The sequence below is a fragment of the Ostrinia furnacalis genome, unplaced genomic scaffold, assembly GCF_004193835.3.
Source record: "Ostrinia furnacalis isolate ACB-3 unplaced genomic scaffold, ASM419383v2 OfSCF0876, whole genome shotgun sequence".
In the NCBI taxonomy this organism is placed as follows: Eukaryota; Metazoa; Arthropoda; class Insecta; order Lepidoptera; family Crambidae; genus Ostrinia; species Ostrinia furnacalis.
Window position 1 is genome coordinate 183,301 of NW_021131115.1, and position 17,397 is coordinate 200,697.

Sequence of the window (17,397 nt, forward strand, 5' to 3'; positions counted from 1 at the left end):
TGGTGAAAAGTTTGTTAAGAAACCTCGTATGTATATAGACAACGACAAATTATAGTTTTATCTGATGATGATGAACCAGAAAAAACATCTTTGTCTCCATCGTGCAGTCACTGCAGATTTGCAGACATACATACATACATATTTAAAACATTCTGGTAAGTTGTGAATCGTGTATTTTAAAATTGTTATGAAATAATGTGAATAATTTCTATTTTTTGTATTAAAAATGAATATTTTCAACTACCCTCCGTGGTAATACTTTGTGTCCCGACTTAATCGTGTGTGGATACTAAACTACACGTACAAAAATCGTGTTATACAAAATACATAAACATCCCAGTAGGGGAGACCGAGGGCATTTGAAACAAAGGTGATTTGAAACAGTACAGATTTCTCGGTACTCAAAACCGTTAGCAAGCTGGCAACGTCGCTTTACACCTACTTCCCTCCTCCCGCAGACATGTCAGTTCGTGTCCGTCGCGTAAGTCGCGCGGTTGTGGAGTTTAATGTGCCATGTGACAAAAATCGTGAAAAGTAAGTTTTCAACGAATTTTTACGATGCCTTTATTTTGTTATATGTTTTGTATTTTGGTTTAAGTTATATATGTTTCGAAAGCTCATTAACTAAAGATTTGTTATATATATTTAGTACAATTGGTTTCTGTGTATTTGCTTCTTGATCATAGATTTAATAAAAAATGGGAGTTTTTTTCTTACTGAGGAGATTTGAAACAGGGTGTTTCAACTCTCCTCGTTTTCAATTTTTTTTTTGTTGATTTAATTTGGACATTTTGTTTCAGCATGCCTACTGATTATAAAAGAAAGACTGATAGAGGTATGGCGAGTCGCGAAATATATGATCTCGCAGCCGAAGAAGTAACCTTGCGACAGAAAAGTCTCCGTGACGCGGCTTCGAGTTACAACCTGAACCATACCTCCTTATACAGGTATATTAAAAAAAAAACTGCTTATGAAGATAACGAAACGGCGAATCCACCGACGGTCGGATATCCAGAAAAGACTGTTTTTACAGCTTCAGAAGAAAAAGTACTCTGTGAATATCTTTTAAACTGTGCCGCTGCTAACTTTGGCCTAAGAACTAAGGAAGCCAGAACGTTTGCTTATAGGTTGGCTGTTGAATATAATAAAAAAATTCCTTCTTCTTGGAATGAGCATGAAATGGCTGGAGAGGTTTGGCTTCGATCTTTTATGAAGCGTCATCCAGTTCTTTCTCTAAGACTACCTCAACCTACAAGTATCGCTCGAGCTACAAGTTTTAATAGAACTAACGTAAAACTTTTTTTCGAAAATTATACCTCAGTAGTTGACAAATACAAGTTGCAGGCAAAAGATATATGGAACGTTGATGAATCGGGCATCACGACTGTTCAGAAACCAGACCGCATTATTGCCCGACGAGGACAAAAACAAGTGAGTGCCATGACTTCCGCGGAGAGGGGAACATTAGTTACTATAGCACTAGCAGGAAATGCCCTTGGTAACCACATACCTCCGATGTTTATCTTTCCGCGAAAAAGATTTAATGATCACTTTATACGCGATGGACCTATTGGATCAATTGGCTCTGCGAATGGGTCAGGGTGGATGCAAGAAGATGACTTCAATATATTTCTTACATTTTTCAAAGACCAAGTCAGGCCATCTAAAGAAAATAAAGTTCTATTGTTATTAGACAACCACGCTTCACACACTGCAGTTAAAAATATCGAGTTCTGCAAGGAAAATGGCATAATTCTATTAACTTTTCCACCTCACTGCACTCATAAGTTGCAGCCAATGGACAGGGCCGTTTTTGGGCCGGTGAAAAAAGCAGTTAATACAGCTTGTGATAATTGGATGCGGTCTAATCCAGGAAAAGTAATGTCCATCTATGATATTCCTGGGATAGTAAAAACTTCGTTTGACACAGCCGTCACACCACGCAATATATCTTCCGGATTCATCCATACCGGAATTTGGCCAGTTAACACTGAAATATTCCAGGACGCTGATTATCTTCCCAGTCAGGTTACTGATCGATCCTTGCCAACTTCCACTAGTCCTGGTCCATCGAGCTCTAACTTGGAAGGCATTTCTAGATGTGAAGAATCCGTGCCATGTTCTACCCTTGCAGACAGTATTTTACACGATTCCCGTACACCAAGTCCATCAATCTTAAATTTACCGGTTACTCCTCCTCTACTCAGCTACAATGCAGAAAACTTACTTAAACATGCAAAAAACCCTCGTATAAATTCACCTGGTCTGGCGATATCTGAACCCGTTGTTCCCTCTACAGTCTTTATATCTGATGTAATACCTGTAGCATCTACATCACGAGATACTTCAGTTACTATGACAGCAATTCCATTCTCACCTGACACTCTTAGACCCTTGCCAAAGGCTCCACCACGAAAAGGAAATCAAACAAATCGACGCAAAGTGAAATCAGCTATCTTAACCAACACTCCCGTAAAGGATGAACTAGCTGCAATCGAAGCAGTTCGAATTTCTAAGAAAAAAGTGAAAAAACCTAACTTTGATGAAACAAAAAAAAGGAAAAGTTCAAAACTTGACACTAAAACTAAGAAGACCAAGGTTATAAAGAAACAAAGAAAAAATGAAGACAGTGAAGAAGAAGAGGAAACTTTATGCCTTTGTTGTTTTGAGCCATATTCTAATAGCCGAGCCAAAGAAAAGTGGGTGCAATGTCTGGAGTGCAAAAACTGGGCTCATGAAGCTTGCACTGGTGGAGAATTTTCCTATGTTTGCCACAACTGCTTGTCAGACTGATATTTTTATTTCCATAATTATTTTGATTTTAGTCATTTGTGAGATAGTTGTATTGTAACTTAAATATTCAAAGAAATACTGATTAATTAAGACTGATTGTAATAAATAAGAAACGACTGATATTTTATGTTAAAGACTTAGAATATATATTATCATAAAGGAATGTAAAACATTTTGTTTATCGTTATTTTGATTAAAGTTACACATAGGTCGTTGTGATAGGTAATTTTAACTACTTTAGGAGTTGATTATTCGTAAGCTTGTAGTAACCTACTTAACTGAAAATTATATCAGTTAAAAATGTTGATAAAAAAGTTGTTTTCGTATTTGAAAAGTTTTATTTCAATAAATACCTTTATATGATATCTTCACTTTCATTATAATATCCCTCAATACTTCTTAAAAATATATGTTTCAACTCTCCTCGACCCCTGTTTCATCTTACCTCGGTGTGAGGGGAGTTGAAACAAATTGACTTGTTACGGAGAAGTCGATTTTTCACCGCAATATTTATCATTTACAATTTCTCTAAGTTAATTATTCGCAAGTGTATAGAATTACCTATCGATTGGTACTAATATCATATGAATTCTGCCTACAGCGTTTTGTGTATGAAACAAATTGTCAAAATTGTTTCAAATGCCCTCGGTCTCTAAGTACAGAACAAAGGGGGATATTATAAAAGATCCGTGTCAAAAGAGGATATTATGATTTTTCTGAACTCTGTAACTTTAAATTAATAAGTCATATTTTTTGACAAAAAGTGTAGTTATAACACTGTAATGAAATAGTTTCATAACAGAAATAATGCTTTTCGGTAGGTCTGTAAATATTTCCCATATAAGTTTTTCCCATTTTGTGAAAAATAAGATAGAATGTAGGTATTCCCTTTTGAAAAGACACTCCTCAATTATTATGACAGTGGGTACTGTTTTCGGTATCTAAATGTGCTCTGAAGCTAAAGCTGTATGCCTAGTTATCCGAACAAAACAACTAGGTTATTATGTACTTCTGCGCTAAAATCTAAATAAGTACAAGACTGGAATTTAAGAGGAACAGATTGGGAAAAAATACTGAACACGTGGCGTTACATTACGAAAAGTTGGTAATCGTAAATCCGGGAAAAATTCCATTGGTTTTCAACCTATTAGCAAGGTCTTCAGAATAAACTGTTTGCTAACCTGTCCCTTAAAAGGTGTGATTGATCTGATAAGTGTGTTCCTAATTGACGTGATAAGCATTAGACCAAAAAGGTTAGATTGCAAAAGAATACATACCAGTGCTGCCAATATGATGACTCCAGAAATAACTGCCACCACAATGCCCGCTACATAGCCTGCATCGCGGCCACTGCTTGAGATTCCGGTACCAATCTTGGGCGATTCGGGAACACCTAGAAAGTAAAAAAACACAACGTTATTACATAATTCATATTCCATAGCAACAACACAACTGCCTTTTTATGTATCTGACCTTTTAAAGTGCCTTTCAAAGGGCTAGCTGTACTGTTGTTTAAAATTGACAATTGTGTTGCAGCGTGGGACAAAAAGACAAACAAAGGCGTATTAGCACAACAGGCGTTGTTGACGTTATTGTACGAAGAAACCACCACCTTACATTCAGCGGTAGACGAAGAGTTAGTGTGAAATGAGTTCGTCCTAAACCGAAATTACGAAAATATCTTTTGAGTTTAACGACACGTAAATTAATAATAACTCGTCAACTTTTGTGACGGTTGGTAAATTTACAGTGGTATTGACAGCATTGTAATGACGTCAATGTCGTTAACTAAAAAAATTTCAATCAAAGATATCTAGAAGTTTCGGTAGATCCGTTGTCACCGTGTTAACAATAGGTCGGGCGTACTTCCCAATTGTATAAATCTATGACAATAGAATATGGCAGTCAAAATCAGCCGGTTAAAATTTGGTGGGCGTTGTAACTGGACTGAACTGGTTGTTCTATTTGCAGAATGGCAATGAAACGTGCCAACTAATACTGATTATCTAGAATATCTTTTTAACCTACTTCCATGTTACAACATTACCATTGCCGTAATATTAAATTTCAATTAGTGACTGACATAAGTAGTAATATGATAATTACTAGAAAAAAATACTATTGTTTTTACTATTGACAATACAACGTAACGCTGAATCACTACATAGAGGAAAAATAATGACATAGCCTGGGTTTATTAAATTCAGGACTGACAGGAAGGATGTAAGTCCAGATAAATCTGCTATTGTACGTGCTAACGACACGTGAAAAGCTATTCAAAACATCACAATAATAGTGATTTGCTATACCGATAAATTCATACGAACGTGCGAATTGGCTAGTACAAATTGAAAAATCAACAGTACAAGGAAATATTTCAATGCAATCATTATTGACAATTCTATTGATATTGACAAATGGTTTTTATTGTTAATCACATAAAATTAGAACATCACTTAGCATTCACAAATATTTGTTAGTTAATGTCACATGCACCCAGTTCTATGCGAATCTGTGTGTCTTCCGAAATTCTACAGAAAAAAATTGCTTGTTATTATTATTTTATTTAAAAATTAATACTTTACCCTCATTTAAAGTATTGACGATTTCTGGCAAGTAGGATAGTGTTTTGTCGTATTTATAATGAGATTCTGTAAAGGACCCGTCGACTGAGTCTGGTATCCTTTCCAGAGCAATGCCCTTTTGATACAGATCTATGTACGCTTGATTGTGGTTTGATGATTCTTCTTTATCCTTCTCCCAATACAGCATCATTGGTTCCGATTCTCTTTTGGCAGTCGAGTCTCGTTCTCCAATCTTCTCGGGGTTGTCAGTCTTGTCTTCACTCTTAAATACGGCTTGGCCGAATTTAAAGAGAAGGCGTAAAAGCCTTTCTCTTCTTGTATCCACCATATGTCTTTACACCTTCGCTTAATCATTCGCACGCGACTATGTTATTCACCGGATTGTAAATAAGGAGTTTGTCATGCCCTGCAAATCATCAATGAATCCCAAGATGAAGACACACAGATACTTTAAAACATACACGATGGTTGTTTAGTGATTGGCAAACTGTTGGTTAGTCATGACATATGCGGTCGCAACCCGATTATATAGATGATCCCTTATCTTATCGATGTGATGATGACAGAACCTCAACCGTAAAGCATTTCGGTCAAATTCGTGGCATTTGCGAATCATTATTTCCAATAATTACACCAAATTCTTAAAAAATTGTTTGTTACCAACTCAAGATCACTTTATCACATTCACTTTCATTTACAGAGGAATCTAACCTCAAACGCCACAAACTTAACCAATCCAAAAAGCCGGGTAAATTAGACAGGAACTGATTTGACAAAAACTTCACAAAATCACAAATACTCACTGGTGGTTACAGAATTTTCTTGATCTACAATACTTTCGTTTGTACGAATTTTCTGCTTTTGCACCTCCACATCTTGTTCTATTGCATCTGTAGATTTATTATAAAACAGCCTTAGCAAAATAATTGTAGAATGTTTTCCTCCGTGTTGTGTGTGTGTCAGTTGTTTTTTTAATTTAGGAATAAATACTATTTACAGAGCGGCAGCTGACATACGGCCCGCGCCAAGTTACAACACGGAATAACTGAGGCAGGTCGCCGCAACCGAAAAGCGGCTCGCGCGCCATTGACGTCCCACCACGGCTTCGGCCCGTCAAATTAACTGGTTGCGATCCGGCTCACGAAATGGTTTCTGTGTACGTTTCCAATGGCGCGGTATGACAACGGTTTTACTTTCACATTCTGACACTGAAAACTTGCTCGTTTTATAGTTAATTTGCAAATACTTTATTTGCTATAATGTCATTAACGCTAAAATTACTTTAATGACGTTTTAAAGTAATCTACTCATCAGTAAAATTGAAAACAAAATCATAATGTAAAACGTAGAAACGTTGTCATAAACCACAAACATGTTGTTTTCACGTTCGTTTACGCATAAAATGAATAAGAAATTTCTAGAAATTAAAAAGTTGTCGTTGACGTACTCAGGTATTTCGTGGACACGTTTCGGTAAGAGCATGCGTGAGCGTCGTGCCGGATCGCGTTTAGATTGACTAACAAAAGGTGGCGTGATGTTGTGACGTCACCCACCTTATTCGCCAACCGTTTGCAGTGGGGCTAGACTTGTCAATGCACGAGTAACATTCCGATATTTCATTGCTATCTCTTTCACCATAAGTACATTTCGTACATAATAAAGACCACTTTGCATTGCATGCACATTTCTACCGTAGAGACAAGGGCGTTCATTAAGATGGACACTGCCTAATTGAAAGCATAAAAAATCCCTGACCGATTTATTAAAGTGATTAAATTGCGTGACCAGATAAATAGTCGGAATAGTCTGATAAATTGCCGACAAACGAAGAAATGTCTACATAACATTATTGTTGCCGATAACGCCTATAAAACAATAATTGTGATTGTGAATGACTAATTACTACTTACTATTAATTTCAATGGCCAAAAGAGATAAGGTGGAGGGGCGTGGTATATTCCTATCGCGGCATAAAACATGTTCAAGGTTGGAATCGCACGCGCAGTCATCGCCACGAAACATCGTACGATGTAACGTCATCAGCTGACGTGGTCGATTACTCGGCGTCTCGATTGCGAATTTCATTAAAAATGTTTTGGAAGCCCGAGTTAGGTGGATGATGTAATTAATTTGTATGTTGTTAAAAATATTTTTGCACCTCTATATAATATTATTTAAAGGTGCAAAAATATTATGCACTTTTGAATATTCATAATCTACATAATTAAAAATTATCAAGACATCTCAGTACTTGTTGTGTCTACATATTTTTTGTTAAAAAATCGCACATACATATTTCAACTGAATAAGGGGCATCCTTGTCGTCCGTACTTGCCTTAAGTGACGTTACTAAAGGAAAATAAACAACAATGGAATGTGCGTTCCGCTACTATTCCACGAGACTAATGACTGCGTAAGCGCATCGAAGGAAACACTTAATTGTAGGTTACTAAGTACTAATGTGTCGTTGCACCTGTTCTGTTGGACTGGGTTTTCTATAGTCCGCGCCAATAAACTTCGGCAATCTTGCAAGCAAAGCCGAACAACATCAAATATGGTCACTGAAGTTTCTATATTCGAACCGAAACTTCCCTAATTTCTATGACCCTTGTAATAGTATAAGTTAACCTTTGGCAAAGTTAAATAATGTTGAGTAAGATAGTGGCACTGTACTATGGCAGTGACACACTTGTCTTTTTTTTCTTCAGTTTTTGATCATCTTATGTACAGCGACGGCACTGACTGTTGCAAAATCGCACTAATGACAACTAAATAAAAATTGCCCAGTGTTTGTCGTCTGACAAAATCTATTGGCGCGGAGTATCCTATATGGAAACAGCATAGGTAAGGCTCATACGAGCCTTTCACATCTCCCAATACGGATTTCTAACCGTCCTTCATATCGTGTGTCGAATTCAAATTAACTTGTTCCATGTACCTATGTTCTATTCTTGTCATATATTCTTGTCATATTTTTTTAGTTAATTAAAGGTACCCATAGTAAAAAGTGCGTGCGTCTTTGTTTTGTGACGTAAATTGCCATAATAGATCTTTCAAAAAAGCTAGTGAGCACAAAGTACAAATACAAAACTAAGGTCAACGTTAATTTTTGACCACCACATGGCTTAGTGGATTCTGCCCGAGACTGCAAAAGCCGGACCGTTTGGGGCTTAGAATAACGAAATAAGCAATTTTTATGAGCATGCTTTTGTATTTGTTTTTCATCAAACTTCTCATAACATTTTTTAAAATTACAAATCCGTTTTTCGCTTCTTATGTGATATGTTGAGATAGTTAATTTTACTGTTACTTATTAACAGTGGTTTACATAGAATTTCTAGTTTTTTAAAACTTTCTTTATACTTAGTTGAATTTTTACGGTTTTTATACACGCTAGCTTATAGATACTGTGAGAAGTTATTAGGCCAGTAGAATTAAACACAAAAATTGATTAAATCGGAAATAATTCCTACAAAAGATTTTTTTGCTTTAATGGCTTCATTGGTTGCCCATTAAGACTCTCCTAAGTTTTCGACTTCGACGGAGTTGTGCTTAAGTGGTGGGGGCCCCCGAAAGGGGCGTTTTTTCGGTAAAGGACTTACCCTATCGAAAAGTGGTCTTCATGACGGTTAAAGGGCACTTAATCCTGCATTGAATAAGATCAAATTCATAATATGTTTTGGACAAACCGTTCTCGCGCTAAAGTTCGGCAAAGTAGAAAATATACGTATAATTAATGACCCTCTCCACGTCCAATGGCTTGTTACCCACATGCTTCCAAGCCTTAAGACTTGGAAGCCTGTGGGTAACAAACCATTGGACGTGGAGAAGGTCTTTAATTATACGTATATTTTCTACTTTGCCGAACTTTAGCGCGAGAACGGTTTGTCCAAAACATATGAATTTGGTCTTATTCAATGCAGGATTAAGTGCCCTTCAACCGTCATGAAGACCACTTTTTGATAGGGTAAGTCCTTTACGCGGTATAACCGGAAAACCGAAAAAATGCCTCTTTCGGGGGCCCCCACCACTTAAGCACAACTCCGTCGAAGTCGAAAACTTAGGAGAGTCTTAATGGGCAACCAATGAAGCCATTAAAACAATAAAATCTTTTGTAGGAATTATTTCCTATTTAAAAGCTAATTCTACTGGACTATATGATGATGAGATAAAATAATATTCAGTTATGGTTGTGTTTCGTAACAGGAAAATATTTAATGAAGTATTGACTACCTATAATTTCCTCTTTACAATCAACATATTTCAAATCATATACCTATTTTATTATTAAACTAACCAATTTCCGCTTTAAAATCCGTCTAAAACATAGATAATGTAAAATTATTCAAAGTTTAATAAATTCAAGATAACCTAATATGTAGTATGTCCCTATTAAAATTCATTTAGCTTCGTGGTGTCACCTTGAAGTCGATTTGATAGGAATTAGTTAAAAGGCGGCCATTCTGGCTTTAAGATTCCCTTCGAGGCAGTTCAATTGGTAAGGTCGTCAGTCAATCAATCATTTTACGATGACAATAAACGTCTTTTTTATTGACTGCAATCAATTGTATTCCAATCAGAGGTTGAATGGGCATAACAAGATGCCCATCCTCCTTAAGATTGAATATCTTTGTACCCGGAATGTCACTTCTATTAAATAGGTATAGGTTGCTCAAGGAAAGTTGAGGCGAACACGTACCTATTTACTCTGATGTAGATAATATTTTGAATACAAAACAAACAACATTCAAGTCAAATACACCTATTCGCTGGGTGCGAAGTACTAGGTGGTGGTAACATGATCTATCGCAGCGCTCATGGTGGTCAAAAGTAGAAATAATGTAAGCTCTGTTATCAGATGTATCTGTCAATGGCAAAGCGATTCTACATAATACATTTTAATATCATTAATTAATCGCATGAAAAGGGTCCTACTGGGAACTTAAATAAAAGAGTGGACTGTATTTCGATAGGGCTGGTTTAATAGCCGTTTACAATTTGGAAATAACTAGACTATACAACGTGGTAGTACAAAAATGAGTCACAGTAGTTGTTGTGCACAGATGTTTGCCTTATGATGAGAGCGTGAATTATTAAACTCTGCCCTTGTTTTGTTCTTAATTCTTCTACATCTCGGACTTGTCCAGCCAATATCAACAACTTTCCTTTAAATACGGTTTGTGGTTGGAATTTGATATTGTAACAGTCACAAACCCTGTCTTCAAAACAATACTCATATCGATCTGAAAACGATATTTAATTTATTACTAGCGATACAGGAACATTTAAATATATTTACTGTTATACAGGGTGTTTCTTGTAAGGTGTCAAGCCGAAGGCAGGTGATAGGTGAGGACTAGACCTATCGATTTCACCCCCATGTATGTTCTGCGATTTTTCGTAGTTTAGAAGTTATCGTTAATTTTGTGAGTTTTTCAAATTTTATGACCTAGTAGGCTTTAAATTTTTTTATCTTTTTTTTGGGTTGACTTTTCTCAGATTTCTTTTTTTTGACAGATTCCCTATTAATTGCAGATGTTTGGAAAAAATCATCATCATCCTATCTTTGAAGCAAGATACAAAATTTTTGCTAGAAACATAAAAAATATGCTTTTAGCAGAACGTTCTAAAATTTTCTACTTGAAAGTTTGAAAAAAAAATGAACTTCCAAAGGTCCAAAATAATTTAAAAAACTGCGCAGTTTTCTGAACTTTCATAATAATACAAAAAAACATGTACTTAATAGGCCATTATTTTCTGTGATCGCTCCACTAAAGTGGTAAGTCGGAGATTCCGTTACATGTTTTTGACTTTCTTAGGACTAATTAATGTTTGCAATAACTGAACAGAACATTTTTTTATCCACAACGAGCAAGCTCTTGCCCTTCATCTGACCTGATGGAAACTGATGGATGATCAGCGAACTTCACCCGGAATCCTGAACCACAGAGGAATTGGCTGTCCTAAATAGGTGGTCTTACCACTAGACCACAGTAGTGATTGTTACTTTACGATTAAATTTGATATACCTACCTATTAGAGTGTGAGAGAAAGGGAAAGAGTTTGTGTGTGTGTGTGTGTGTGTGTGTGTGTGTGTGTGTACAAAAGCTTCTTCTTGCATTGTAATGTGGTTTTGTGTTTCAGTCAGCTTTGTCCGCAGTTCATCAATATTTTCATATTCCCTGTTGTATACCAGATGAAGGGCAAGAGCTTCCTCGTTGTGGATAAAAAAATGTTCTTTTCAGTTATTGTCTCTAAATGTGTTCTACAGTACGTAAACTTAGGGGATTGCAAACATTAGTTAGTTCTAAGAAAGTCAAAAACATGTAACGAAATCTCCGACTTACCACTTTAGTGGAGCGATTACAGAAAATAATGGCCTATTAAGTACATGTTTTTTTATGTTATTATGAAAGTTCATAAAACTGCGCAGTTTTTAAAATTATTTTGGACCTTTGGAAGTTCTTTTTTTTTTCAAACTTTTAAGTAGAAAATTTTAGAACGTTCTGCTAAAAGCATATTTTTTATGTTTCTAGCAAAAATTTTGTATCTTGCATCAAAAATAGGAAGGTGATTATTTTTTTCAAACATCTGCAATTAATAGGGAATCTGTCAAAAAAAAGAAATCTCAGAAAAGTCAACCCAAAAAAAAGATAAAAAAATTTAATGCTTACTAGGTCATAAAATTTGAAAAAATCACAAAATTAACGATAACTTCTAAACTACGAAAAATCGTAGAACATACATGGGGGTGAAATCGATAGGTCTAGTCCTCACCTATCACCTGCCTTCGGCTTGACACCTTACAAGAAACACCCTGTATAATGAAACCGTTAAAGTAGCTTTTTCTTTTTGTTTTACTGTAAAACTACAACTATAAATGAAGTAAACAAACCCTGACACAATCAAAATTAAACACACTTTTCGGACTTACCTCATTTGATTTGAATGACCAAAATGATTTCAAAACCTTTTTTCAACCCAAATCGTGGTATCACAACAATTTATTAGTCGAAAATATTTGTTATTTTTTCATTTCGATATTTTTTCACAAATAAACGACCTAAATGTCAATATGACAGAGCCCACAAAGTTGTGGACGCTAGTTGGCGCTGTAATCGTGCACAGAGCCAATAGATCTTAAATGTCTGCAAATGAGACGGAAAGCACGTCAGTCCAAAAACGCAAGTGCAGCGTAGAACAGCACAAAATCTTTGCTTGTGTTGGCCTCAACTCTCGTTGCACGACCTATACAACTTTGTATGAAAGATTTTTCCATTCCTTTCTTGGTCCCACGTTGGGTAGTTCATATTATTGTACATTCAATGGTTTGTTATAAAAATATTTGCCTAACTCATTGACTTATTCATAAAATAATATTGTAAGATTAAATAAGGAAGTTGGAAGGAAACTATTAATTGTTTGCTGTGTTGTGATCGTCAAGTTCTTTAGAAAAATAAGTATAGTTTTTGTGTGCTCTCGGTAAATAATGGAATTATTTTGTGTGTAACGATGAGAATTCCATCACTCATGTTTAATTTTGTTTTGTGAATATACTGTACCTACTTACCTACTATTAATCAACATGTATACCAACAGACCATCAACAAAGTATGATTAATACCTATGTACTGGACATCCAGATCAAAATTTTAACCACCTGTCCCGACTGCGCGGAAAGTAACAAAAAATGGAACCAACCTACCAAATCTCTGAGTAACATTCGGAGTTTCGGACCATGACTTCATGCACCGTAGTCATAGGTACAGTTAGCGTCAAAAAATTTCGTGACTTATTATGTAGCCAAAAAGTTCGCATCACGTCTTTGTTACTATTGGCATAAGGGTGTGTTGTCAACTTTTTGGCTACTTTGGTTGTCACGAACTATTTTTGACGCTGACTGTACGTGCCAGCTCTGAACAAACATCGAACATAATGACGCATATCATCCGTTTACACAATTTGATTTCCATTAATGCGCAGTTTGCGAATTTTCTTAAATTGAGCCCCATTACAGTCTCTCAATAGTCTCAATCATGCAGATGCATGTGGTCATGCAAACAAATAAAGCTCTTGTATCTTAAGTACCTAGGTTCCTAATTTTGTTATGCTCTTTTTAAGAAAACATTTATAATTTGTTTACGTCCCCTACAACGTTTACTAGCTTTTTCCTACGTAATTAAGTTTTAAACAAAGATTAACATTTTACACGATTCATAGGGTTAAATGCACACAGTTCGCAAGAGTACTTGATGTTTTTCTCGCAAATAAACTGTTTTCAATTTTTTTCAGTTACAAAATATACGCCTTAAAAGTTATTGTTTTGTTTCACTGGCGTATTAAAATTTTGACGTAAATGAATTCCTTATGTCAACACCATACTAATGAATTGCTACGCATAGCCCCAATCACTTTGTTCAATCGACTCGTTGTAGCAAATTGTTTTGCATGCTTTTTTTCGCTTCATTTGATATTTTTAGACGTTCTAGTACCTTTATGGCCCCAATGATATTTTCATGGGACATAAATCATAGTAGTAATATATAATTTCTTGCAAATTTTCCACTTGACTTTAATCCAACCAACGAACCTAATGTAGTAATACAGATTCACTTCATCCTTTGCCACTTTAAAGATAGTACACACCCCGGACTATTGATGTTATTTGACAATTTTTGACAGAAGATAAACGGTATTTTTTAATTACTACAGATAAAAATAGCCCTCAAACAATTTTAGAGATAGCGCAAAACCTGCAAAACGATTTTTCAGATTAAACGTAATTTGACTTGACGTCATCATGGTTGAATACACTAGCAAGTTCAATGAAATAAAATTATACAAATTAATATTAATAAAGAAGTAGGATAACTACATGACTTTTCCTGCTTTGATGTATCTTTGTATGATTTTCGATTTTCATTGTCTTGTCAAAATTACGTCAAGGAAGAGACGTCGTTTGACATAAGACATTGACATTTGGTCTCATCAACTCCCTACAGCAGAAAAAAGTAGTACTTTCAAATTATGCCAATGAAAATTGTACTTACTGTCTTCGGCGCACATCTGGTTGTCGGGTAACAGCCTGAGGCCGTTGGGGCATGCGCAGGAGACTTTAGGCGAGTGCGGGCCTATCCTGGGGGCGGGAAGGCAGAGATGCGAGCAGTGCCCGTTGACGGCTGCGCAGTGGTTAACACCGTCCGGTTGACGGTACGGGTGGTACACGTGGATGACCATCGGGTTTTGGAGCTGTCAAGAAAAAATATAAATAAATAAATAGTTCCAATTTTAGTGGACGCACTGCCGAAGGAAATAGGTACTACGTTAACATAAATTATCAAGTATTTTATCTGGTAATTTTCAGAAAATCTATCCTAATAAATACTTATCATAAATCAGACTGATATCCAATTCCAAACTAAGCAAAGCTTGACGAGGCGATATTTGTCTTCGGCAATCAAAGCTTCTACATTTGTAGTCAAATCAAATCAAATCAAATCATTTATTGCATTGCATTACATGTGGTTTGATAGTTGGTGAATGGTAGGGCAGCGCATCACATGCACCCTGCAAGGGCATAGCAAGCATTAAGTATACATTTTACAAAATAAAAGAAGAAGTTACAATTTTAGATCAGTAGTAACAATTATTAATTATGTTATTTAATTATATTTCATTTAATAATATATTTATTTAATTTTAAATTTATTGCAGCCTAGTATAATATTCATCAATTTTGTAAAAACACTTATCACATAGAAAAACATTTAAGGACGCCACAAATTTATCATAATTATCTATCTGTCTTAAATATTTAGGAAGGGTATTATATAGCCTTATTGCCATGGAGTATGGTCCCGATCCATGTAATTCTAATTTACTATCTGGCAACACAAGCTTGTTTCTCTTTCTCAGTGTCATAGTCCCAGTGTACTTTTCGTCTGTCTTATCAATAATAACATCTCCCTGCTCAGGAGCCAAACTACGTTTCCTGAAATTACTAGGGTCATTTGAATGTTTTTCAGCATCATAAATTATAAGATCAGAAAGAAAAATACATACTTAAGAGCATAAAGCTCTAAAACGGTATTTTGATAGTATGTTGCCCCGGTGACCCTCACCTGGTCACTACAAGGTGATGGCGAAGGTTTATTAGCCTGATAATTAATACCTGTTTTGCATTTGTTTTAGAAATATCCAAGAGTTACATAACCACTATTGCTTTTCATGTTTATTTATAACTAGTGGCTGCCGGGACTTCGTACGCGTGGACCACGTTTTCTCCCCTTAGGGGTTGAATTTTGAATAATCCCGTCTTAGTAAGCATCTACGTTCTAAAAAGAACCCCCATGCAAAATTTGAGACTCTGCACTTGTAGTTTCTGAGATTTCGTGGTGAGTCAGTCAGTCAGTTACCTTTGGCTTTTATACAGGGTGGAAACGTTAAGTGATCTCACTCCATTATTTCTAAACTATACAAGATATCGAAAAACTGATTAGTGATTCTGAAAGTGCTTCACGAGCTCTATCCAACGGTACCAATAATAGGTTACAAAATAAACTGGATTCATTCGAAAATTCAATGTTGGAAGTTGGAAACTACTATACATTTAGTACAGCCACAGTCATGGCACTCATGTCTTGTTAATATTATAGCAAGTAAAGCCTAAAAACCAATGTTTCCCAAGAATAATTTTAAATAAAAATCCAATTTACGAGTTAATTTTAAGTGTGTATTATAAAATAAAAAAAAATTAGCTAATACTTCTAATATTGTTTGGCTGGCATACATTTAGTATGGAGACTGAAAACATTAAATTTTCGGATAGATCCAGTTAATTTTGTAACCTAATATTGGTACCGTTGGATAGAGATTGTGAAGTACTTTCAGGATTAGTAATCAATTTTTTGATATCTTGTATAGTTTAGAAATAATCGAATGAGAGCACTTATCGTTTCCACCCTGTAGATATTTTTTTATTTAATATTTTTCGGTGCCAAAGAACCTTCTCGTATTTATCTCTAAATAACTTAACCATTTAGCTTACCGTGTGAGTAGAAGTGATTGCCTCCACATCTTTCCCGTTGAACTTGTTGGCTCGGTACACGGCGGTCTTGTCCCAGTCAGTCCAGTACACCCAATCTTCAAATGTGGTAATAGAGAAGGGGTGGCGAAGCACATCTGTCGAATACAGAATAACCCGCCTCGCTGCCCCGTCGTAGTTGCACGATGATATTGTGTTCATTTTGGCATCCACCTAAGAGGAAGCAATGGATGATTTATTATACATTAATGTCAAAATATGTACGCAATTTACAACCTTGGGACAGATCAGTTAAACTTGTATTTTATGATGAACTGAGATTGACGCGTGTGAGTTACGGTGACCTAATTTTAACAAAACAATTTGTTTTCTTGTGATAAAATTAGTGAATAACCCCGGAAATCGGGTTTATTTTTACTTAGGAATTGCGTATGTTTTATAGGTATAGTTTCTATACTTTACGCCCCCTTTGATTGCAGGTTGCGTCATAGTCGATGTGCGATCTAACTGGTAAAACCATAAAAACAAAAGAGTCATAGGTACTCGTCGTCATAATCTATCATAGATTTCCACGGGGTTCCGTTGATGAATAGTAATGAAAATGAAAATTCATAATCTTCCTTATTTATAAATTTTAAGTATCTACATTTTTTTTCCGGTTGTTGGCTTTACACGGCTTGTGTGTTGCCATTTGTTGAGTAAAATATCTACATATTATACTTATCGTTAAGAATTTATTATAATAATACATAATGTAGATCATTGACATTCTTGTATCACAAGCTGTCTGTCATTACTTATCCTCTGTCTGTAATAAGTACCTAATATGTAAATAAACCATCTCCTAGACACCTAGTCTCAGGAGACTGCATTAATTACTTGCATTTATTTGCATTAATTGATAACTCTTGTGTCGAGATCGTGTATTGTTTTTGAAGGACTAAGGCTGTGTTACACCATCTTACTTTGACTTTA

The 17,397-nt window shown here is 35.6% G+C and overlaps 2 protein-coding genes across 7 annotated transcripts in view; one reads left to right on the forward strand and one right to left on the reverse strand.

The window, feature by feature from the left end:
* LpR1 (Lipophorin receptor 1) overlaps positions 1–17,397 on the reverse strand; it is a 686,741-nt gene that overhangs the window by 77,862 nt on the left and 591,482 nt on the right. For 3 of the 6 annotated variants that reach the window (XM_028301180.1, XM_028301175.1, XM_028301176.1), the window contains 4 exons: positions 16,426–16,635; positions 14,429–14,627; positions 6,182–6,268; positions 4,071–4,186 (listed from right to left, as the gene is read on the reverse strand). In XM_028301180.1, the coding sequence (XP_028156981.1) occupies positions 4,071–4,186; positions 6,182–6,268; positions 14,429–14,627; positions 16,426–16,635 (612 nt within the window). Of the gene's footprint in view, positions 1–4,070; positions 4,187–5,378; positions 5,785–6,181; positions 6,269–14,428; positions 14,628–16,425; positions 16,636–17,397 lie in introns of all 6 variants that reach the window. The other 3 variants (XM_028301179.1, XM_028301178.1, XR_003655697.1) reach the window with 2 other exon arrangements.
* LOC114350392 (uncharacterized) lies at positions 526–2,922 on the forward strand. The gene has a single exon (XM_028301181.1). It carries the CDS (start codon positions 802–804, stop codon positions 2,791–2,793), a length of 1,992 nt encoding a protein of 663 aa, XP_028156982.1. The 5' UTR covers positions 526–801; the 3' UTR covers positions 2,794–2,922.